The 23,944-nt window shown below is 44.6% G+C and overlaps 1 protein-coding gene across 3 annotated transcripts in view; it reads right to left on the reverse strand.

The window, feature by feature from the left end:
* The window catches only part of ptch1 (patched 1), a 63,688-nt gene extending 40,671 nt beyond the window's left edge, over positions 1 to 23,017 (reverse strand). For all 3 annotated transcript variants that reach the window (XM_058069900.2, XM_058069902.2, XM_078789596.1), the window contains exons 1-5: positions 22,427 to 23,017; positions 21,535 to 21,727; positions 2,323 to 2,512; positions 2,143 to 2,212; positions 1,351 to 1,442 (exon numbers count right to left, since the gene is read on the reverse strand). In XM_058069900.2, the coding sequence (XP_057925883.2) occupies positions 1,351 to 1,442; positions 2,143 to 2,212; positions 2,323 to 2,512; positions 21,535 to 21,727; positions 22,427 to 22,618 (737 nt within the window). In that variant the 5' untranslated portion in view covers positions 22,619 to 23,017. The remainder of the gene's footprint in view (positions 1 to 1,350; positions 1,443 to 2,142; positions 2,213 to 2,322; positions 2,513 to 21,534; positions 21,728 to 22,426) is intronic.
* Positions 23,018 to 23,944: the final 927 nt, after the last annotated feature.

Consider the following 23,944-nt stretch of genomic DNA (forward strand, 5'->3'; position numbering starts at 1 on the left):
AAAACAGCAACGTACAACACAAGAGAAAGTTGGCGTAACAACAACAAAGTTTACTCTCGAAGTTTAGCAGAGCATGCTAGTGTGACTGTGGCTCAGGTTTACTCTTTTACCGTGTTCTGAGTGAAACAAGGAGATTATTCTTTCAAAAAATAATGACATTTGAAAAAAAATAAGCTGATTTCATAGGTTTCTACAGTACGTTACTGTAGGAATACACATGCAGGTGTTGGATTGTGTATAAGGATGCTGATCATCTCCATGTCATCACAACAATAGATGTACTGTGGCTGGAGGTTTATAATGATGTGTTAATGTACAAGAATAAAGGGCCACTGTGTTGTTGTTTTTTCATCCTTGCAAGATGACAGCAAAGAATAAATCCCAATGCTGGCGGTGGATTCTTGCTCCAAGTGGTCCCTGTCCCCTTTAAGCTCTCCATGCCTCACACATTCCAGTCTAAATCTCTCTCTCGCTGTCATTCACAACACATTGTATGTGCTTAACCAGGCTTGGATTATTATTCCCAGCCTCCCAACCAGAACATAGTAAAAAAAAACTGCATTTAGTACCAAAAAGGCCCAATCCAACGACTGTTCAGGTACGTAAATAGGTGACTAGAATCAGCTATTATGATAACACACATGCACATGTGCATGCAAACACATTTGCAGAGGTAAATGTCTGTGGAGTATTACTGTAGCGACAGGACCATTAGCAACAGAAAGGCCAGACAATGGTGTGAGGCCCAGGGCTGAGGAGAAACGATGGCCAGCGATACGCATGCCAGCAACCACTACAATAGAGCCTTCAGAGGGGACAAATTCAGGACACACACACATACACACACACACACACACACTCATGCAAACATGCTCTGTGGAGTCTGATGGTTGGGTTGAGCGTGTCTGGGAAGCACACATAAAGGAAGAAAAACAAGATTCAGAGATCTCCTTGTCGTTGTCTTGTAAACAGTCTCAAAGTTGCCATAACAAATAGTCCAAGATGGCTATCCCAGCATTTAGCACTCGCCATTCATCTATTTTCTATACCACTTATCCTGTTCACATTCTGGAATAACTTCGCTTTTGGCACCTTCTGTTCCTAAACCTGTTTCAAACCAGGTCCGATAATGTGGTACAATACAATGTGGTAATGTGTAATAGTAAACCCTAAATTGGATAGAGGGTTGAGGTTCCCCTGATACAAAGGTGATAGGCTCCGCCCTTTAGGTACCCTTGTACTGCCTGCCTGACAGAAATGTGCCATAACAGTATGGCTTTCATAGCTTTTGACAGCCTAAGATTGAAGCGGACTTATGATTCATGATAGCACATCTTCATGTTTACTTACGGAAGATAGACCATCCCAGAATGAAGCTTGGCCCCCTCCCAGAAACAGTCAAGAGGTGTGATGATGAGACAAGGATGAAGCTTTTCTATGATCTGTTTACACACACATGCACACAAACACATCAGGATTAGCGCCGGACGTCAACAAAGGTTGCTCATATTTTACAGCCAAGTGCTTGCAGGTCCAATAAAGGTGGGTACCAAATAGGGGTGTAAGAAAATATTGTTTCGGCGATATATCGCGATACTTCATTCCACTATACTGTATCGATATTAAAAAGTATGATATCGATATTTTTAGGCATTTATCATAGACTGTATATGGTATTTGTTCAAGTGCAGACACAGCAAAGGTTCATTTCTGAGTTTAATCTAAAAATGTGTTTAGTAAGTGCATATTGCTGGTGTAATTCAGTTTTTCCAAGAAATTTATTTAAAGTATTTAACTACAATAAAAACCAAAAAAAATATCGCCTTGTTAACAGTACCGTGATATATCGTATCGTGAGCCTTGTATCATACATAATACGTATCGTATCGCCAGATTCTTGCCAATACACACCTCTAGTACCAAATGTTTTGGTAATTCAGTTAACACGTTCTGTAGAGCGTATTGACCTGCGTGAGAAATTTCAAGTCACTCAGACATATGTTGTGTGTTTGTCAGAAAAAAATATCAGCACAGCCAATTGAGTAGGAGCGCACGTTATGACAAATGTTCCCCTTTGTGTGTGCAGCAGTGAACTACATAGTGTGTGACATGACTGTACTATATCTTATGTTTTCATTTTACCTGATCCATGAAATGTGTTTCCGTGACTAGTTCTCCTGATTTGTAGCACAAGTGTTCTAATTTCCATTGTCTGGGGGGGGAAAGGGAAATTAAGTCATGCCACAAAAATTATTACAACTTACAACTATTTCAACTTGCACTTGTTAGGCATGCATACAGTATATGCTTGTGGACATTTACCGGTTATAAAGGTAGACATGAACTCTACTGGCTCGCATGGCTGACTCCAGGTGCTGCAACAGTGCGTTCACCGTCAAAACGCTGGCTCCCTCCTCCCGCGGTGTCTGGATCATGAGCTGCGGGTTAAACATGGCCTCCTCGCCGATCTTCTGCCGCGTGTACTTGAGTTCCTGGTTCACACGCCCGCCCACTGCCGGGAGAAGATAGCCAACGTTAAAGTACGCAGACTCGTGCTAGCATAGAAATGTACAAATCAATCTGGGATTGTTCTTATTTCGCAACAGGGTGCAAGCAAAGATTTAGTATCTACTATAAAAAGGGTAATAAAGCAAAAGTAGAACACTGTCTCTTCGCCGCAGGAGTATGCCATCAAATCAGTTATTGTTTGAAATGGTTATTTGGTTGAAGAACTGATGCACCATTCTCGGTGTAAAACACAATTAAAGGAGAACGCATGAAATTCCCCACTGTATGTGAACTAAGCGTATGTGCTGCAGGTTGTGAAAGACATTTAGGATAACTCTGCAATCTACCATCTAAAACATAGGCGATGACGACCATAGTGTATCCCAGCTAACCATCCATCTTATCCGAGGTTGGTTCCACATCCTCCTCGCGGATCCCGAGGCGTTCCCAGGTGAGGTCCCCTGAGGTATTCTGACATTCTGAGCCCTACTCAAGAGTAGCAGCAATTTAGCAGTATTATTACTATTGGGCTAGGTTAATTGGCCACTCCAAATTGTCCATAGGTATGAATGTGAGTGTGAATGGTTGTTTGTCTATATGTGCCCTGTGATTGGCTGGCCACCAGTCCAGGGTGTACCCCGCCCCTCGCTTGAGGACAGCTGGGATAGGCTCCAGCACACCTGCGGTAGAAAATGAATGAATGACTGAATGATTACTATTGTATGGTTTAACCTGATTTCGGTATATACAAGAGTGTAAATGACAGCCACAATAACAAACATATTGTTCAATCAATACCTCTCTGACTGTGACCCATAAGTTCTGACATACAAATGCCCGTATTAGCACGGCTTGTAGCATGTGCTGTAACATCTGCAAGCGGAGAAATCATCCTTTGTTCTTAGTGCAGAGCAAAGCCACAGTCATGTCCGCCTGGCTTTAACTTTATCTGCCTTGCATCTTCAACAAAAATATGTGTCGGATTTGGACACCATGGCAGATGACCAACATCCCTCCAACAAATCAATCAAAACGGTCAATGCTCTGACTCAAATTTTCAGGTGGCTACAGTCATGCCTGGACTACGTGGACTGAATGTGTGTGTGTGTGATAAAGCTGTGGCCGTCTTCCAAGTTTGCGCTCCCAGTGACAAAGTGGACTAAGCCCTGTGCGTGCACCCTGAGCTCCCAGCTAGCCTGGGCTACAAAAACAGCCTTTCAGGTCCTTCCGCTGGCCGCCTGCACCCCAGCACAGCCAACCCACCCTGGCAAAGCCTCGCTCGCTCAAACACACACACACACACACACGCACAAATGCATGCGACTGCACTCATGCAAACATGTCTGCAGTCTCCATTCGAGAAAATCTCTAAATGGAGCGGACTTAAAAAGAAGAAATGGACTGATTGGAGGACCACCGGGTTTGAGCGATCCTGATTGACAGCCAATGATACCACTTCCAACCCACTTTCTTGTAGATAATTGTCATTTCTTGCTGTGATTTTAACACTGGTCCGCGTCTTTGGTCTGTGTAGTGTTCACGTGAACCGAGCAGAGTTTGTTTAACTGAACCAAACATTACAAGTGCAAACGCACATTCCGATTCATGCTTTTTTTCAGAAGCATTTCACAACAGGTTACGTAGATCCTTTAAAAAAAAGACAACAAAAAAAAGAAAGGTAATACTGTGTAACCTTGGTTAGCGCTATTCATTCCAGAAGGTCCAACTCTAACAGAAATGTATGCTAACCGAATCAATTTTTCCAATAAGAACTCCGCTAAAGCCAATTAATTTTTTCTGGAAAGCCAAAAATGTCATCAGAAAATACAGTTTTATAGTTTTACATGCACAAAACAGAATAAATGAACGGTGAACGATTGAAGATGTCATTATCACGTATTTAAGCCATGAAGACGGCCACAGCTTTATCACACACACACACACACATTCAGTCCACGTAGTCCAGGCATGACTGTAGCCACCTGAAAATTTGAGTCGGAGCATTGACCATTTTGATTGATTTGTTGGAGGGATGTTGCTCATCTGCCATGGTGTCCAAATCCGACACATATTTTTGTTGAAGATGCAAGGCAGATAAAGTTAAAGCCAGGCGGACATGACTGTGGCTTTGCTCTGCACTAAGAACAAAGGATGATGCCACTTGTGCTCCACCGGGAGGACAGCAAGGCGTTCCCAGGCCAGCTGTGAGACATAGTCCCTCCAGCGTGTCCTAGGTCTGCCCCGGGGCCTTTTCCCGGCTGGGCATGCCCGGAACACCTCACCAGGGAGGCGTCCGGGAGGCATCCGAACTAGATGCCCGAGCCACCTCAACCGATCCTCCTCTCGATGTGGAGGAGAAGCGGCTCTACTCAGAGCCCCTCCCAGATGACTGAGCTCCTCACCCTATCTCTTAGGGTGAGTCCAGCTACCCGACGGAGGAAACTCATTTCAGCCGCCTGTATCCGAGATCTCATTCTTTTGGTCATGACCCAAAGCTCATGACCATAGGTGAGGGTGGGAACATAGATTGACCGGTAAATTGAAAGCTTTGCCCTCTGGCTCAGCTCTCTTTTCACCACGACGGTCCGGTACAGCGACCGCATTACTGCCGAGGCTGCGCCGATCCGTCTGTCGACCTCACGCTCCCACTTTCCCTCACTCGTGAACAAGACCCCGAGATACTTAAACTCCTCCACCTTGGGCAGGACCTCATTCCCAACCCAGAGGGAGCACTCTCCACCCTTTTTCCGACTGAGAACCATGGCCTCTGATTTGGAGGTACTGAGTCTCATCCCAGGCGCTTCACACTCAGATGCAAACCGTCCCAGTAAACACCGAAGGTCACAGCCCGAAAAGGCCATAAGCACCACATCATCTGCAAATAGCAGAGATGAGATTTTAAGGCCCCCGAACTGGACTCCCTCAACACCTTGGCTGCGCCTAGAAATTCTGTCCATGAAAATTGTGAACAGAATCGGTGACAAAGGGCAGCCTTGGCGGAGGCCAATGTTTACCGGACACAGGCTACTGGCAATACAAACCAGACTCCTGCCCCGTTTGTACAAGGACTGGATAGCACGTAGTAACCAATCCCGTACTCCCGGAGCACCCCCCAAAGGATGCCACGAGGGACACGGTCGAATGCCTTTTCCAGGTCCACAAAGCACATGTAGACTGGTTGGGCAAACTCCCATGCACCCTCGAGCACCCTCGTGAGGATGTAGAACTGGTCCAGTGTTCTACGACCAGGATGAAAACCGCATTGGACCTCTTGTAACAGAGGTTCGACCAACGGTCGTACCCTTCTCTCCAGCACCCTGGAATAGACTTTCCCAGGGAGGCTGAGGAGTGTGATCCCCCTATAGTTGGAACACACCGTCCGGTCTTCTTGAAAAGGGGGACCACCACCCCGGTCTGCCAATCCAAAGGTACTGTTCCTGACTTGCAATGTTGAAAAGTTGTGCCAGCCAAGACAGTCCCTCAACATCCAGAGCCTTGAGGAATTCTGGGCGGAACTCGTCCACCCCTGGAGCTTTGCCACTGAGGAGTGTTTTAACCACCCCAGATACCTGTGTCCAGAACATGTGGACGCAGGTCTGATGATACGACTACAAAGTCGATCATAGACCTGCGGCCTAGGGTGTCCTGGTGCCAAGTGCACTTATGGACCTCCCTATGTTCGAAAATGGTGTTAGTTATGGACAAAATGTGGTTTGCACAGAAGTCCAGTAACATCACACCACACGGGTTCAGATCAGGGAGGCCATTCATCCCAATCACGCCCCTCCAAGTCACACTGTCATTGCCCACATGGGCTTCTCAGTAGAACGACGGAGTCACCAGCTGGGGTGCTCTCCAGCACCCCCCTGATGGGCTCCAAGAAGGTCGGGTACTCCAAACTGCCTTTTGGCGCGTACGCACAAATGACAGTCAGATCCCTTTCCCCAGCCCGAAGTCATAGGGAAATGACCCTCTCGTTCACCTGGGCTGACTCCAGCACAGAGGCACCAAGCCGGGGGGCTATTAATAAGCCCACACTAGCTCGCCGCCTCTCCCCTGCAGCAAAATCCAGAGTAGAACAAGGTCCAGCCCCTCTTGAGGGGTTTGGTTCCAGAACCCAAACTGTGGGTCGAGGTGAGTCTGACTATGTCTAGTCGGAATATCTCAACCTCTCGCACAAGTTCAGGTTCTTTCCCCACCAGAGAAGTGACATTCCATGTCCCAAGAACCAGATTTGGCTGCCGAAGACCAGGTCGCTCAGGCACCCGCCCAACCAACACACAATACACCGGACCCTTATGCTTGCCCCTGTAGGTGGTGGGTCTACGAGGGGGAGATCCCGTGTGGCTTCTACGGGCTGGGCACGACCACCAGGCGCTCGCCTGCAAGCCCCTCCCCCGGGCCTGGCTCCAGGGTGAGGCCCCGGTATCCCACATCCGGACAGGGTACGGTTCCTCCTCTTGTATTTCTTCATAAGGGTCTTCTGAATCACTCTTGGTCTGTCCCGTCACCTCTGACCTGTTTGCCTTGGGAGACCCTACCAGGGGCATATAGCCCCAGACAACATAGCTCCTCGGATCACTCGGGCACTCAAACCCCCCCACCACGATAAGGTGGTGATTCACGGAGGGGCGACAAATCTGTAACATTTTATTACGTCTTATTCCGATTTAACAATGCGGTTTGGTCCTTGCAAGCGGCATAGATTGAATATTTGCAGTTCGTTGTAATGGCATGAAAGTTGAACATAAGCACGTCTGTTCTGCCAGGCCCAGACCACCCAATTAGACCGAGAGAACAAAACGGGGAGAGAGGAGGCCATGTCTTCGAGCATTAGGAAAACATACTTGATTTCTTTTTATTCTGGACCCAAGCAGCATTCCCATCTGATCATTCTACAGGCATGTTTATAATACTCATCATTAACAGCAGGCTTTGTCTAAGCCGAGTGACATGCAGCGACACGACCAACTAACAGTTAGTTGAAAACTAGAACTGATTTGGATGCTAACAGTGCCTCAGCGAGCCAGCTTGTCTGATACATTCAACACTCCAAAAGTTAAAGCTCTGTTCGAGTCCACTGCAAAGAGCAAATTGCACAAATAGGGGAAGCTGCGCATCCTATTTAGGTTTAGGTTCAAAGGAAAAAGGTGTTGGGCCGTCTTGAGGACCGTCACCCCAAAGGGCGGTCAACGAGGGACAAGTCAAAGGAATGCACTCGCTTGACAGGAAACAGCACATTACGGCCTCGGGCTCAGAGAATTCCACACTTCACGAGGTTACAGCGTTTTTGGGGTCAACAATCACGTAGCCTCAGGGTGAAATTAACACCCCAGCTGGACCAGGAAAATGTGTGGGGAGTGAGTGTGGGTATGTGGAAGTGTGTGTGTGAAAGAGTGTACACACAGCTGTGTTTCCTCTGTGACACATATTCCTTCTCCTCAGCAAGACTGGTTGACCCAAGTATGTGTCGGCATCTTAAAAGGCAACTTATACCTTCTTATATCAACAATATAACACTTGCATTATGGTTATTCAACAAGTGGTCCAAGGGCCACGTCTGGCCTTACACAACTTTTCATTTGGCTCTACAGGGGGCAACAGCGAGGTGAACAAGCAGCAGTAGAGGAAGATCACTCACATTTGAACAAATATGGCACTACCAACTAAAAAAAAAAGAAAAGCAGACATTAACCATGTATACATGGACCTAAATATTCCAATTGCATCGGTCTATTTGCTGAACGGAAAGAATGTAACCTTTGTAAACACCTCATTCCGAAATAAAAGTGCCAATCCGAATGAACATATAATCGAATTCACAGGGGTGGAATATTCCTTTCCCCAATCTTGTACCCGCTCAAATGGAAAGTTGTCAGACTGCGTTCTTCTTCGTGGTGTATTTCTTCTTCTGTTGTTTATTGGCGGTTGGCAAGCAGCTTTCGTGTGTATTACCGCCATCTGTGGAACAGAATCTAAACCCTTCTATACGCCATTCACAAGTCCAGTTTTTCTTTAAAAAGAAAATATATATCTATACAAAACATGTCCCAAGTTTAATTATAAAATAATAGCAAGATTGAATTTGATCTTTTCCTGTTTAAATTTATCCCAGGTGCGTTCTTTCAGCGAATGCTCAGATATGACGTAACACGCAGCTCAAGACGTTCTTGGAGGCCAGCAATCAGCACTGGACTGCTGCGGAAAGTTTGTTTTTGATCCAAACTAAATTTCAAGACTGGACTAACAAAAACTCACAATACACAGTATCACATGATGTTGATGTTTACACTTTACTGCACATGCCCCATGGACTATTCCGTTTGATTATAGCAGCGCATGTACACAAAAGATTGGAATAATCCTTTCCATGTATACCATTGTTTTCAGAAAGGTTTATTTGATATTTTTTTGCACATTTCGTCTAATTCAAATACTGCACGATGCAACTTATTTGATACAGTATGGTTTTATTAACTTGAACTACTGCTGTGATGTACGTTATTTTGGTTAAATACACTTTACGGACTATAGAACACACACATATATTTATCATAGTCATCATCCTCTTCCTGGGAACTAAAACCACTAAAGTCTTATAATTCCTTCATCACACACTTTGTCAGTCTCTCACCCTTTTGTTGTCGCAGTCAGGGTTTATATCTGAAACCGCTTGGTGATAGTGTAGTGTACACTAGTGTAGACACAGTTCTTCATTAATAATCAGTCAGACGTTAAGAGAGACCCCTGTGACTTGTTTTCTGTTCCCGCAATGCATGTTTAGATGAGTTTTATATGGCAGAACCTCCTCCAAATTCCTTTGGAATGAACTAAAACTAGAGATCTCTCCGGTCCAACATCACACTATAGCATTGTATCCCTGTCCCATTACTTTTGCTCATATAGTATAAATTCGTAATGCTTCTTGGACCAGAGATGAAGAGCCTACTCTAACCATTAGACGAAGGAGGAGAAGCCTTGAGTGAGTGTTGGTATTCAGCGTGTTGCATAACATTAACCCCTGCTCCCCTCTCAAATGGAGGGAGAGAAAGTGGGTTTCTAAGGAGTGGCCCCCCATAACACACCCCTCCCTCCTGCCTTCCTTTCAGCTATAAACCCCCAACTCCCCCCTCCACTATGCTCCTTTTTACACTCTCGCCCCCTTTTTTGCTTTATTCAAGGCCGGCCTGTGATTGGCCAGATCATGATGGCAATCAGCCCGGCCCCTCTGTCAGTCTGCTCGCCCCCACCCCATCTTCTGCAGCCCCACGCCCTTGCATGCACATCTTGCATGCTAGACAAGAGAAGCGTCGCACACAAACAATCAGCAGCGAGGAAACACTCGGCGTGGAGTGTGAAGAATAAAACAGGCACCATACACAGGAAATAAGGACTATCATACAGTATATATATACACAGTATATAGTTACAGTAATTACCCAACAATACTATAGGATATGACTGACTTCACGCCAGCAAATTAACTACATGTTATCTTAAAATGTAGGACCACTTGTGTGCCTGTACTGTATATGGATGTACACTTTTATGTCAGTGCGTGTGTGTGTGTGTGTGCAGAGAAAGGATTAGCTGGATTAGGGCCCCTATCAGCAGAAGCCCCCTGTGGCGGGGAGGAAGCCCTCCCCCAAACACCAGGTCATCCCTTCGCCACCACCAAGCATCAGGAGGCGACCTCCCATGCCCTAAGCCACAGAAAATGTGCATGTGTCATCAATGTGAGGAGGTGAAATAGGTTTATCATTCACACTATTAAAAATTATGCATGCGTGATGTGACGCCATATTGAAACTAATAGGACCCTGCAATAAAAATAAGAATTGCATTGAGTTAAATCTTAGCACACAAGTGGAATTAAAAATAAATGTCTGTCCATGTAGAAAACTCATTTACAGGCTGTCATGCTCATTTGCTCCAATTCGGACCTGAAAAAAACAAAACCAGAGGTGACTTGGTCACACATTGCAACACCTCAATTCATCAATATAGTGAGATATTCCATATGCAATGTTACGTTCCCCCTGATTTTTGTCTGCAGTGTCTGAGCATACATACAAACGACCTAAGCATTCCTTGGACATCTGGGAGCGCCATCAGACATACACACTGTAGTATCACAGCTGTCCAAAACCTGAGAAGTTGATTCTGTGGTATTTTGGAGACGAGACGAAAAGCACAGTATTTCACACTGTAACTTTATTTATCGTCAATCTCGGACAAAACAAGCCAGAGAACTATCTCATCCAACTAATGATCTGAATCACATACTAGTTTCAATACATTTCCTTGAAAGTAGTAAACATTTATTTAGTTTACTTATTGTATATGTTTACTTCCGTCTTTTAAATTAAATTTGATTTAAAAATGTCTGTTGGCATGGGCTGCACAGTGACCAAGTGGTTAGCGTGCAGGCCATAGAGCTAGGAGACCCGAGTTCGATTCCACCCTCGGGCATCTCTGTATGGAGTTTGCATGTTCATGCGTGGGTTTTCTTCGGGTATTCCGGTTTCCTCCCACATTCCAAAAACATGCTAGGTTAATTGGCGACTCCAAATTGTCCATAGGTATGAATGTGAGTATGAATGGTTGTTTGTCTATATGTGCCCGAAAACAGCTGGGATAGACTCCAGTATGCCCGTTAGCCTTGTGAGGATAAGCGGTAGAAAATGAATGAATGTCTCTTGGTGTAAAATGTCCTGTATCCAGTAAATTCGCTATTTAAAAAAGGCAAGCTAGTACTACATGTACGGTTAAACCACCTGACATTCGGCCCATATTTTGTTTTGCAGCATGTTTTCCAGAGCAGGCCTGTTCTCATCCAAAAATGTCACCCAGATTGGATGTGCTACTGCCTGTTGGTTTAACCATAACACAGGGTAGCAAGCAACCTGCAGCGTGCATCACCAATAAATATTGTAAGTAAGAAATATCAAATGAATCAACTTTTCTTGAATGTATTGTGTGACACTGGACTTTGAGTTACTATGTGGTTGATAAGCCCGACTGTGTGTCAAACAAACCGCAGTGACAAGAAAAATCACTCTTACATCCCATCTCCACTCAGGTATGGTTTACCACAGGAAATCCTCAACACGTGTCTCCTGCCCATTTGCCTCCTTCCTGCCTTTAAAACCTCTCAGCTGCTGCCACCAATCACCTCACACAGTTTTGATCATTGAGAAGAACCCCCCAACACCCTGCTCTTGTTCTTCCTCAACTTGTAGACAACTTTCCACCACCATCTGCTGTCTCTTCCTGTCAATGCGTCGAGGCTTCTTGTGGTCATGTATTAATATTATGTTGAAATGAGCTCTGCTGCTTCTTCCTACTCCTTTTCGGACAGTAGACATATGATACTCCTAATTGTTTAAATATGTGGTTTGAAAAACGCTATTAGTAAAGGTAGTCCATCCTAATGGCAAAAATATGCCACCATTCTTGGCGTTTGCTACACCTGTCTCTCTAGTTGAGTGGAGACGGGGATGTACTGGATGCTCACACTCCCGTTTACAGTGGGTAAAAAACAGGCACCCTCATATTAATTCACTTATAACAATATTGTGCTGTTTATATATACTGTTTATGTTTAATTGGGTGTAACATTTTGTCAGAGTTAGTTAGTCAAAGTACATGTTGTATATGCAGCAAAATGCGTTTAGTGCATAATGAGGTGTTGCTGAAACATGACTTCCACTGTTTTGGATGATTCATTTGTCATAAACTTAGTCATAAAGTCATAAAATAACAATATGCATACGGGCTGCATCCTGTTCAAGTCCGAAAAAAGCCATAAAAGAGCGGCACACTCTGTGTGACTCCGTGTGCTGCCATCATCACGGAGAGGCGTGGCATTCCATGATGTTTATGCGGTAATTATGCAAAAAATGTAATGTAATTAATAAAATAAATGAGTTCTCGCCACCATATATAATTATTTGTGCTTTTTTCTAGCTATACAAAAACGTAGTTGTAGGTGGAGCATAGGCAAGATTTGGATTGAAGCCCGCACTCTGCTACCCCCCCTTAAAAAAAGCGTGCTGTAGCTTTGAATGTGGGCTCAGCAATGCAGGTGTGCACACAGCCACAAATATGTGATGAAAGCCCTCACTGAGAGCCGAGACCCCATCTGACCCAGGGTGAAGCCCACCCTCCCTAGTCTTTTACTCTCCCCTTTTCAGAGCAGAGGGGGCTGCCGCACAGAACAGAAAAAAGGATGAAGCAAGAGAGGTTCGATTATGATCCAATATAAAAGTGTAAGAGTGGTCGAGGTGTAATGCTGTGACATGCATGTGGTGCCTCCATGTGCGGCGTTCCTCATGAGCCCATTCCAACACCCCCCCCTCCCCACTAACGCCCGGTATTAACATATGTATGGCTACCCTCGCCCCTGATTATGCTAATCACCTGTCCGGCCTCTGCAGGCCCTGAAATGGGTGTATTTAGCAGTTGGCTGGCTCCCAATGCAGCCTGAGGTGTACATTCACACACTTCTCAATGGGCAGATTCTTCCACGTTGCTGCCTTCATTCAGGTCTCACCCCCCCCCCCCCAAAAAAATCCCTCCAAAAAAAAACTATTCAAGGCCAATAGATTCACCAAGCACTGGTTGGTGTACAATTAGAAATAACTGTGGTGTATCTGACTGAATAATTCAATCACGAGAAAATCCCCCACTCAAGCTCTATTGGACTTTAAATCTAAATCTTTTTCCCATACTTTGTATCGGCATCTATCAAATTAAAGGCAGGCGAGCCACGGCCCTGTCTTGCATCGAGTGCCCGCTGATTGGCCGGCAGACCTCGGTTGGAAAGATGGTCCCTGTGATTCCAGGTATCCCCAAGTGGCAAATTCCTAGAGAGTGTGCAAAGTCCTCAAAGCAGGAGGAAGCTGAAGGACCGATTGTTTTCATTTTTTCAAATTCTTTGCTCTTGCATGACAAGTTGCCGTGGTTACCTCAACCATTGTGAATTGAAGGGTCACTTGGAGTTGACGTTGGTGGACCAGTGAGATACAAACTCAAAAGATGTACCTGAACTGCTTTCTGGATGTAAGGTTCCACACTCGGCAACCCCCTGTAACTCGCATGCTATGGCTAGGTCCACACACAGCTATGAATCAATATTTAGCCAATCAGAAGCCCGTAAAAGTAATCCCTATGTCATAGATTTTGCTGATACGTTACTAGGTCGAACTAAACTGAAAAATGAATTATCATTTATTAAATTAACTGTTTTAACAAGGTGGGACAAGCTTTACCTGCATGTTCTGAACTCCTGTTTCAAAGAGGGTAGACGCACACCACCAGTTAATAAAGTTAAAGAAACAGCGCCACCGCTAATCATTTAGTCAATTATTATAGCCTTACCCAAATTCCTATATTATACGTTTCTCTGGGTACTCCGGTTTCCTCCCACATTCCAAAAACATGCTAGGTTAATTGGCGACTCCAAATTGTCCATAGGTATGAATGTGAGTGTGAATGGTTGTTTGTTTATATGTGCCCTGTTATTGGCTGGCGACCAGTACAGGGTATACCCCGCCTCTCACTCAAAGACAGCTGGGATAGGCTCCATCAGCCCCCCACCCCCTCCGGGGATAAGCGGTGGAAAATGAATGAATGAATATACTGTATATTCTTCAAGGCTATACCAATTACATCCTGCTTTATAAGACTGACACTAACATCCAATAACGTTTTATACCTATTATTTTTACAGTTTAAATTGGACTTTGGACTGGGTTGGATTTGACAAACTGTACCTGGACAACTGTCCTCATTGAATATCATGACATCACCACTCTTAACAAAACATCTGGTTGTTTATGGCAAACCTTTTTGAACTTTTCAATTGTCTTCCTCTGCAACCCTGAGAAGTCCCACACGATTGATGGCGAGTTTGTTTCAGATGGATAAGATGAATGAAATGCCGTCATCGTGAGGAGGAGGAACGTTTGTGTGTGACACAAAATCACTATCCAGACCTATACAGGTTGAAATGACGTAAAAACGCCGGTGAAAGTTGGCTGGATTTTCCTCTTACAGAGCGTGAATGGAAGCTAGCGAGGGTTATCTTGTGTGCACAACTATTTTCATCACGTTGTGTTTTACTGCTTTAAAGGAACGTTTTACAGTAAAACAAGAGTGTCGTACCAAATATCTTACATTTGCAGTTGGAATTGCATGGGTGACTACATCTTCCTTAATGACAAGCACAGGCATTATAGTTTGTTGATGATTTTGGTAGCAATATGTGCAGTGGCAAGAAAAGTTTGAAAAGTTAGCCCCTTTGTTACCAATAAATAAATGTACTTTACATTTACATTTATTTTTCATTATATAGTTTAAGGGTTGGATCTTTTTATACAAGACTGGGTGTTTTATAACCCCTAATACAGGGGTCAGCAACCCACAGCTCCAGAGCCGCATGTGGCCTCATGCTCAAGTATTTTTTTCACACCCAAATGGGGAAAATATGCATCTTTGTAATGAGTTCGGAGAAAAGACTTTCTGGGGGACCCTATACTCGATCAACTTTGCTTTTTCTCCTCTGAACTACTTTGATACCCCAAAATTCCCTCCAAAACTGGAAGTCAATCAAAATCTTTGGAGACTCACAATTCGCTGCACATTTCTTCAGGCATCTTGCGGCTCCAGTCTATTTTTCTTTTGTGAGCGAGGGGGTAATTTATATTAAAGGTTGCCGACCCCTGCCCTTACACATAAGCTAAAGTATGTTTAAAATCAACACTTGGATGTCAGTTATTGGACACTACGGTACTGCAGGTAAGGCAATTAGCATAACACCAATACACACTGTTTCTTTTTGGTAGTTTTCATAGTATATTTCTTGATGCATATGTGTTTGAATAAGACAGTATATTGACTATTTAGTATCAATAACACAATCCAATCCTACACCAAGGATCTCACACACACATTGCCCCCTGCTTGAATGCCTCCATCACACACACTAAAACAAATTGTGCAACACAGGAAAAGTTTTTGTATCTGTAAATCTTTATTATGCCTTGCGTGCGCATGTGTGGTATCATTGGAGCTGCCAGATTCTATGACGCCTTGCTGCAGGAATTACAATCACAATTACAAATTACTGTATGCGTGTGTGTGTGTCCAGAAGAGAGGCTGGAGGGCATCCAAACACTTTACAGTATATACGTGCATTGCATTGAAAAAGTACAGTTTGGATGGCGCGGTGGAGGTACAAAAAACACTGCTCTACTATGCTCCAGCTAGAAGCACACTCGCCCTCTGCTGTTTGTGGCTTTCTCCACCCCTCTGGCAGTCAGTGCTGGGAGGGAGGCAAGGGAAAGAGGGAAGGAAGGAGGGAAGCCAGACCACCCTGCTCTCATGGCAGGCCTGAGTGTTTACATTGCCGTGGCTCACTCTGTAATACATCTGGCATTCTGAGGCCACTCTCTCCAGCCAGGGATAGGGGAGTCAAGGAGGGAGAAGTTGGGGGGGGGGGCAAAAGAGAGAGACCTTTCTGGCAAAGAGAAGCAGAACGAGCAAGAGAGGGAGTGAAGAAGGGAGGAGGGTACTCCTGTGCTCGGTCATTCGCAGGCCTCTGCTTTTTGAATAAGAGCGCCTGGAAGAATGCACAATGTAAACACAGGGCTCGGAGGCATCTCAGGGTGTCATTTGTGAATGAATGTGCATCCACCTTGCACCACATACACACACACACAGCACTTAAAAAAAGAGAGTGTTTCACATACAGTAAAGTCTCGTTATATCGATATTGTCGGGAGTCGGAAAAAATATCGATATAACCGGACTGTCAATATATCTGATCCTGCGCTGAACTGCATTAAAAGTGGGCAATAATGCACTTGAGCAGCTTAAATCAATCTTTGCTTAAGGATTTCAATACCAAAAAAGAACACGGCGAACGGCTGCTTCCAGTCAACTTTATTTTAACCAATATCGATATAACGAGACTTTTTTCAAATTAGGTTTAAACATGGCGTCGTTTTCACACGTGTGCCACAGCTAACAGCTAGTCTGTGCTTCTCATCGAACTGTAAAATTTCACAAAACACCCTTGGAATCTTATCCATACTAGAGAACTGCTAAATACTTGCCTGAGATGCGAATAAATAGATTGCTAAGCAATAAAAGAGGATGTCACAGCAAAGATAGACGATGGGATGTGTGGTCATGTTTGAGTTCTTGCCGAATCACAGTGGCTGTTGGAGAAAAAAAAATGAATAGGAGAAAATAGCATAGCAAGCCTTGTCGGACTCAACCAAAATTCCAACTCTGCCCTGCGTGTGTTCTATTTGCACCCAGGCATCTACAAGGAGAGCTCTGACGCACATTAAAAAAAGCTGGATCATCCAGCCATACATGCAAGCCACAATCATCACCCACCCTCCCAACTCAACCACGCTTCATCCTCAGCCAAAAGAAAGGATGTCAAGCACCGCAACAAAATAACCGTTAAGTCTTTTGTCAAATCAGCTCTTAATTGCACACGATGCAAAACAGATGAGGGAGGAAAAGACAGTTTGTCCTATCAAATCGTGGTGTGATGTGGAGTTACAGGTCCTTAATAACAGTAAACAGTGGAACCTCTATATTATAATCCAATCCAACTTTATTTATAACAACTGCAAAGAACCAAAGAGCTTTACAGACATACAATACATCTACAGAATAAATAAACATATAAGCAAGACATCAAAAGGTATTATATAAGTGTGAAAGTGTGGGTCTTTCCTCCAGGGACTCCGGCTTCCTCCCACATTCCAAAAACATGCATATTAATCGAGAGACTGTAAATTGTCCGTAGGTATGAATGTGAGTGTGAATGATTGTTGGTCTATATGTGCTCTATGATTGGCTGGCGACCAGTCCAGGGTGTACCCCGCCTCTCACACGAAGACAAGGATGAGCGGTAAAGAAAATGGATGGTTAGACGGATATAAGAGTATGTCCCTTTAAGTCATAAAATATATTTTAAAGTTGCATAAAACTTTAGAAGTCACACAAGACAGTGAGCATCAAAAAAGGTTTTTCACCACAGAAGGAAACCAGTTGATGTTGTTTTTTTTTAAAGGCAACATAGAACCACTGTGACGTCACATTGAGCTGGTGTTGGAAAAACTCTCTGAAACAGAGCATTCAGAGCCATTCCTAACTCACTTCCAAATGCTCAAACCTCATTATCTGAAACTTTGGCATCGTTTTACACGATAATACAACATAATAGGTCAGAAAAACATTTCCGCCATTGGAAGATGGTACGGCTTTGACCCTGGAACAGATTATATATGTATCGTGCATAGTGTTAATATCCTAATCATTGCCCTCAGAGTTCATTGAACAAATATTGCTAGAGTAAAGGACAATACCAGGGATATAAGCACACACACACACACACACACACACACACACACACACACTTACATGCAAAACACAAACAATAATTGGGTGACAGCTGTAGCCAACCCCCCCACCACCATTCTCCACCATCTTTCCCCTCTGCTGAGACTCTTCACTCTGCACCCAGGCCACGGGGTGAGTATCAGGTGAGGTTTTAAATAGCGGGGGCCTCTACAAGATGACCTCAGGGTCCCGGGGGTCTACCCCTGTGGCCCCTGGCCTCGACACCGTGCCCCCACCTCCCAAGAGCACTCTGGACCCAGGTTCCTCCCTCCCTTCAAGTGTTCTGCTTTAAAAATGACAACCCATAGCAACATGTCCTTGTCCAGACCATGACATTCATCAGTCAGAAATTTTGATGATTCCATTTTAATGCAATCACTAACGGAATTACGGATTTGGGCAATAAAAACAGAATCTAATGTTAAACGCAGAATCTTGTGGAACTTGACCATGTGAATAAAATGCTATAACCGTGATGAGAAGGAAGATTCCCTAGCAGCATGTCCTCACAAACACTTACCAGCCCCGTCCTGCACTAAATATGTCGAGGCGGCAACCGGAAACTTCGGCTAAGTCAGTGAAAAAACGTTGGACCTCTAGTCCCCGAGCATCAGGGGAAGTGTTGCAGCTTGATTTAGTTTAACTTTTTGTCAACATAATTATAACAACATTAAGGGGAGGGGTTTAGCACATGAATATTACAGAGATCAGCTATTATTACACTTGTATGGCCGTTAAAACTGTTAATTACATCAAAAACTTTAGCTGTACAGTTAAAAGTTTAATGATGGTATATAAAAATCCAATTTCTATGAATTTCTAAGACCGATTTTGCAAATTCTCTCTCGTTCCCGGCCTTCCTTATAGTCCAGAAATGACATTAACACGTGAGGGCCCGTCCTACAGGAAAGTTGATGTTTATGTGATACTGTTTTAATTAGAGGCAGGTGGTGCGGCTATTTTCTTAACAATTTGGCCTGTGTTTGCTTGGACCCAGAATGCTGAGGGATGGCTCCGTTTTCCATTTTGCAGCCGGGTGGAGCGCTTTAAAAAAATATATACGAGGGGGTCTTATTCCTTATTCCCTCCTGGTTCCTGCATCATCATGGATACGGTTTAAAAGCGGATAATCGGGAAATCCTCATGACTCATCTGCAACTTGAAACTTTGGAGGATGAGCAGCAACGAGTCAGTTGGAGGTCGGGGCGGGGTGGGGGGGGTGCAAAACAACAATACTACAACTTCCTGTTTGAGCAAATGACTTCCTTCGAGTGCCGCAGTTGGCATAAACATGGCATTTATCCACGCTGAGGAGGCGGGGAAAGATCCTGAGCATAATATTTAGCAAAAGCAGCCCGTGAGGTTTGACAAGTTCAACTCTCTGTGTATGCAAGCCTCTTGGTCCACATCGCTCTCTGTCTCTTTGTCTAATAAACACAACTTCCTGTGTCAGATTGTTTATAAATACTGTTGAGGGAGCACTGAGTGGAAAAAGACATCATGCGGGTAAAAAGGGGGCAGCGTCAGAACCTCGCCGTAGTAGTTCCGAGGCCAGTTCATGTGCGTCCACGAGGCCCACACAGCTTCCCAGGCGGGGTCGATCACGGGTCGGCTGCGGAGGGCAGCTCCAAATGAAACATAAACAGCCGCTTCGTCCTGCTCATTCCCTCTTCTCTTTCCTCTAGGACGATGGGCCAGTACGCCCCCTCCTACCCATCATCATCATCATCACCACCACCACACCAATGCATGGCGTTCCACGGCCCAGGCAGAACTAATCTATCCCTCAGCTGTGTAGTCTAATCTAAACAAACACATCTCTCCCTACCAACATCTGGAAACCCTCATGTACAGGACCTATGAAACCACTGAGGCCTGGTGTGTGCGTGCGTGCGTGTGTGTGTGTGTGAACAGGTCAGTCAAACAGTAAGAGTTGATGCTGTAGACATCTAGCGGTAGTTTTTGTGTATCTGATCAAGCTCAACAAACCAAGACAATTGAATCTAATAACAGTTTGGCTTTGGACATACATTTATAAGACAACTGTATTTTGGAGCCTAAAACATATATACCGTAAAACAAGGTTATAAAGGGATGGTGGGGTAATAAGCTGCTTTGTGTTGTTTTTTTCAAAGAAGCATATATTCTTGAACAAATCGTTCAAAAAACATTTTCCGGAACATTTCCCTTATTACCCCACCGTCCCTTATAACCCTGTTTTACGGTACTATTTTTCAACAAATTTATTTAAGTCACAATAGTCGACTGGGAGTGTGTTAGAATTAGCCGTTAGAGTTAGAGTGTGTCTGTAGCTTTAATGCTAATGAACTGTGTTGGTCCACGCCTGTCTCCATCAGAGTGTGGACTGTAACTTCAACATAATAGATGCCATGCATCATGTGCAATAGTGTAACTTAAAGAACACGAGGACACAAACACAAACACTAGCATAGCTATGTGCGCTACAGTGCTAACATTAGCGGTCACATTTTAATAGCGGCATTACGCTAGGTTTTTTGCTGGAGAGGAAAGAAAATGGTCGAACTTCCAGCACCCATGTCTGATGCATAGTTGGAAAAGGTTACAGGGTTTTTATTTTAAGATGTGTAGTGAAGCCTGATTTTTTTTTTTTTACACTTGGAATCGGATGTTACCCGGGGCATGTCAGACAAACAAACAAAACATTTGAGAGCCTCTTTTCTCAAAGATGACAGATTTTTCTTATGTTTGGTGTTAATAAACAGGCTCTCGGGGACACATATTGCTGTTAGAACATCATTAAGAAATCCATTGTGTATAACTGGAGACCTATAAGTTGCCATTTATATCGGAAAAGTACTAGATTGGTCTTATTGTTATTAAATTACAGTCACAAATGCTACATATTGTACCACACGCCAAATGCACACATTCAATGCATATTGAGTAATATAAAACAAAACAAAACATCAGCTCTTCCATTCATGAATCCGCCAGACCACAGTGCTGGAATGTGGATCAAAGGAAAGAAAGAAAGGAAAAAAGCACAGCCGCTGTGACCCCCCCCCCCCTCTCTACAACACCACCACCACCCATGCACAGCCTCTCTTTTTCTGGCCATTCTTTCATTCTGTATATTTTCCTCCTATAGCAACAACAAACAAGAAGGTTTATGATCCTCCTCACAAAACACAAGTTCCCGTCCTCACTCTCTCTCTCTCTCCTTTCCTCGTCCCTCCCCTCTCAGTCTGAGGCAAATCTTTTTGGAAAGTTGAGAGCTGTCCAAACGGGGACCACACACACAGTCTGTGAGCATTCAACTGCTGGGGGCAGGCACACACACTACACACTACACACTACACACACACACACACAAAATGGCGGCTTTGGCGAAGAAAAAAAAGCCTCTACCCCCCAAAAGCTGCTTATGAACTTAATTACAACTTTGCTTTTTGGAGTATTTTAGCTTTAGATGCTGCAAAGGATGTTCTGATGAGTTCATTTAGCATTTAGAGTTGTCTTGGACACTTGGACAAACAATAACTGCACCCCCTAAATGTGGCTTTGTTTGGTACATTCCTCCACAGCCATGCAAAGAAATAACAAACCAGAGAGTCTTACCTTCCACCCAAAGTTTCTCCACATCCGTCTCCAAATTAGCTGCTCGTAAGCCCACCGCGAAAGCTCCGAAAATCATGAGGCCCACCACTAAAAACTTTCCACAGTTCTTTTGTATATAACAGCCCAGCCTGAATAAAAGTCTCTGGAACTTTGCTCTCAGCCACAGCGGCGCTTTCCTCCCGGTTGCTTTCCCCTAAAGACAAAAAGACAGCAGACAACTGGCATTAATGGTCTGGTTCCACTTGCTCATGATACACTTACCTGTGCAGGTGAGGCATGTATGGTAGAGACATGTGTTACAGGAGGACATGTCTTTGAATCAATAGTATCCTTCCTTGAGCAACCATGATCTCCATGTAATAGCAATTATGAACATGAAGCATGGCTGCTCTTTGCACACATGAAACAAGAAGGTAAATAAAAGTAGTCTGCATCTAACATTCAAATAATAACAGCACCTGCAATGGAGGAAGGTGTACCAAAATGCAAAACAAAGGTTTTGGGAGTCATGTTGTTACAATGAGTCCTCTGTATTTATGCAACTTTTTGTTGATGACTTTTCTAAAAGTAGGCTTGTCTTTAGGAACTAAATGTTTGATTTAGTGGAAAATATGGAGGCACCCTGCTATAATGTAAACTATAATCACATTGCATGTGGTCCAACGAGTGCTGAGACCTGAATGGGGACTGGGGGAGCCTTCCATGAAGGGGAGACTCACACGATGTTTGTGAGCGGAAGCAGGCAAAGTCACATGGAGCAACACGCACCACAACATGCAATGTTCTGACATGAGGAGAGACTGTTGTATGTCTTAGAGATCAAGCTGGAGGAGGCGACACGAGAAGCCGGGACGTGTGTGTTCAAGTGTGTAAAAAAAGAAAAGAAAAGCACCTGGGAGATCTGTTCCAAAGCGAAGCCCGCGTCGCAGTAGCTCGGCCGCTGCAGGTAGTCCAAATCCGGCGGCTGCGGCGGAGGATGCGGCGGCAGGTCGCGGCTGGAGCTCCTCCGGGTCCTCCGCGTTAGCCTCGGCCGGCCGGACTCTCCTGTCCCCGGCTCGGGGGGCGCACTAGCAGCCGAGGCCATGTTGCGGGGACTGCGCGCTGCTCAGCGATTCCCACTCGAGTGTGTCTCCCCGAAAGACGGCGACGACGGCGGCGCAATCCGACAAAGTTTCACTCGGAGGGGGGACCTCATAGTCCGCTTGGAGAGGGCGAGTCAAAATAGTGTGCGCCGTCCATCCCAACATTGCGTGATCCGGAGGTCTCCGCCGCCTTTGCACCGCATTCACCGATGAGGAAGAAGAAGAGGAGGTAGAAAAACAACCAAAAATCAGAGTGTTAGTGTCTCTTAAAAAGAGTGATGATTCCCACACGGCAGAAGGCTGGATGCTTGAAGCATTGTGCGGAGATGTGCGTACTCTCTTCCCTTGGGCCGCGCGTCACGGCCAACTCTGACTTTCAATAGAAGAGGAGAAAAAGAACTCTCTCCATTTGGAGGAGGAGGAGGGGTGCAAAAGGAGGGAGGAAAAGAGGAGGGGCCCAAAAGAAGGGGGAAAAAAATCAAGATCCCGCCTCTGGTGCTGTCAGATTGCAAGGTTTGCTTGCTTCTGATTGGTTCCAGAAGGGCAAAAAATACTCAGCAAACACGACTATTATTAGCTGCTTAGCAACAGCTCACTAAAGTAAGGGGGGACCACCCAAGCAGGGAGGGGGGACCTCATGTGTGCATCTCCCAATGCATGGGGATGCTCACCTAGGGATAAAGCCGCTTGTTGTATGTTAGGTGTTTTTTTTTAATTCAGCGGGGGAGGGGGCGTGAACATTTAAATTAAGCATGCACCCCACCACCACACACACCCACCCACCCACACCACTCATCCATATGTGAGTGGAAGTTCGTTGCACGTGACAGTGTGGAATCCTACTGTTCAGCATCGGTACTGCACCTGCTACAGCAACCTACACTAATGGCCCACAAGAGTGATATAAGAGATAAACAAACATAAATACTTTGGTAAATATTATTCATTCACCTGTAGTGAATGTTTAACAAGGCAAAAAGTCAAATAATTACACATGGAGTTGATGTCAATATTGTGTTCGTTTTCAACTACTTGTACACTTACTTGGACAATTTATTTGGCACACTGCTTAGTACAACACTCATACAACCAATCAATGTATTAGTTATACACCTTAGAATTCAGCTGAAAAGTAAGATTCCAATATGTCAATTAAAATTAAAATAGGTCCGCACTTACCACCATCATTCCAGAGTTGGGAAGTAACGTCTTCAATAATTCCACACCCGTATGGTAGCGGTATTTTAAATTATTCGCAAATATCTGTGGGGGAAAAGTCAATTTCTGTGGTATGGAATGACGTGGAATACACCCTCCCGTGCTGTATG

This window comes from Doryrhamphus excisus, linkage group LG3, assembly GCF_037039965.1.
Source record: "Doryrhamphus excisus strain RoL-2023G ecotype Guam linkage group LG3, RoL_Dexc_Guam_v1.1, whole genome shotgun sequence".
Taxonomy (NCBI): Eukaryota; Metazoa; Chordata; class Actinopteri; order Syngnathiformes; family Syngnathidae; genus Doryrhamphus; species Doryrhamphus excisus.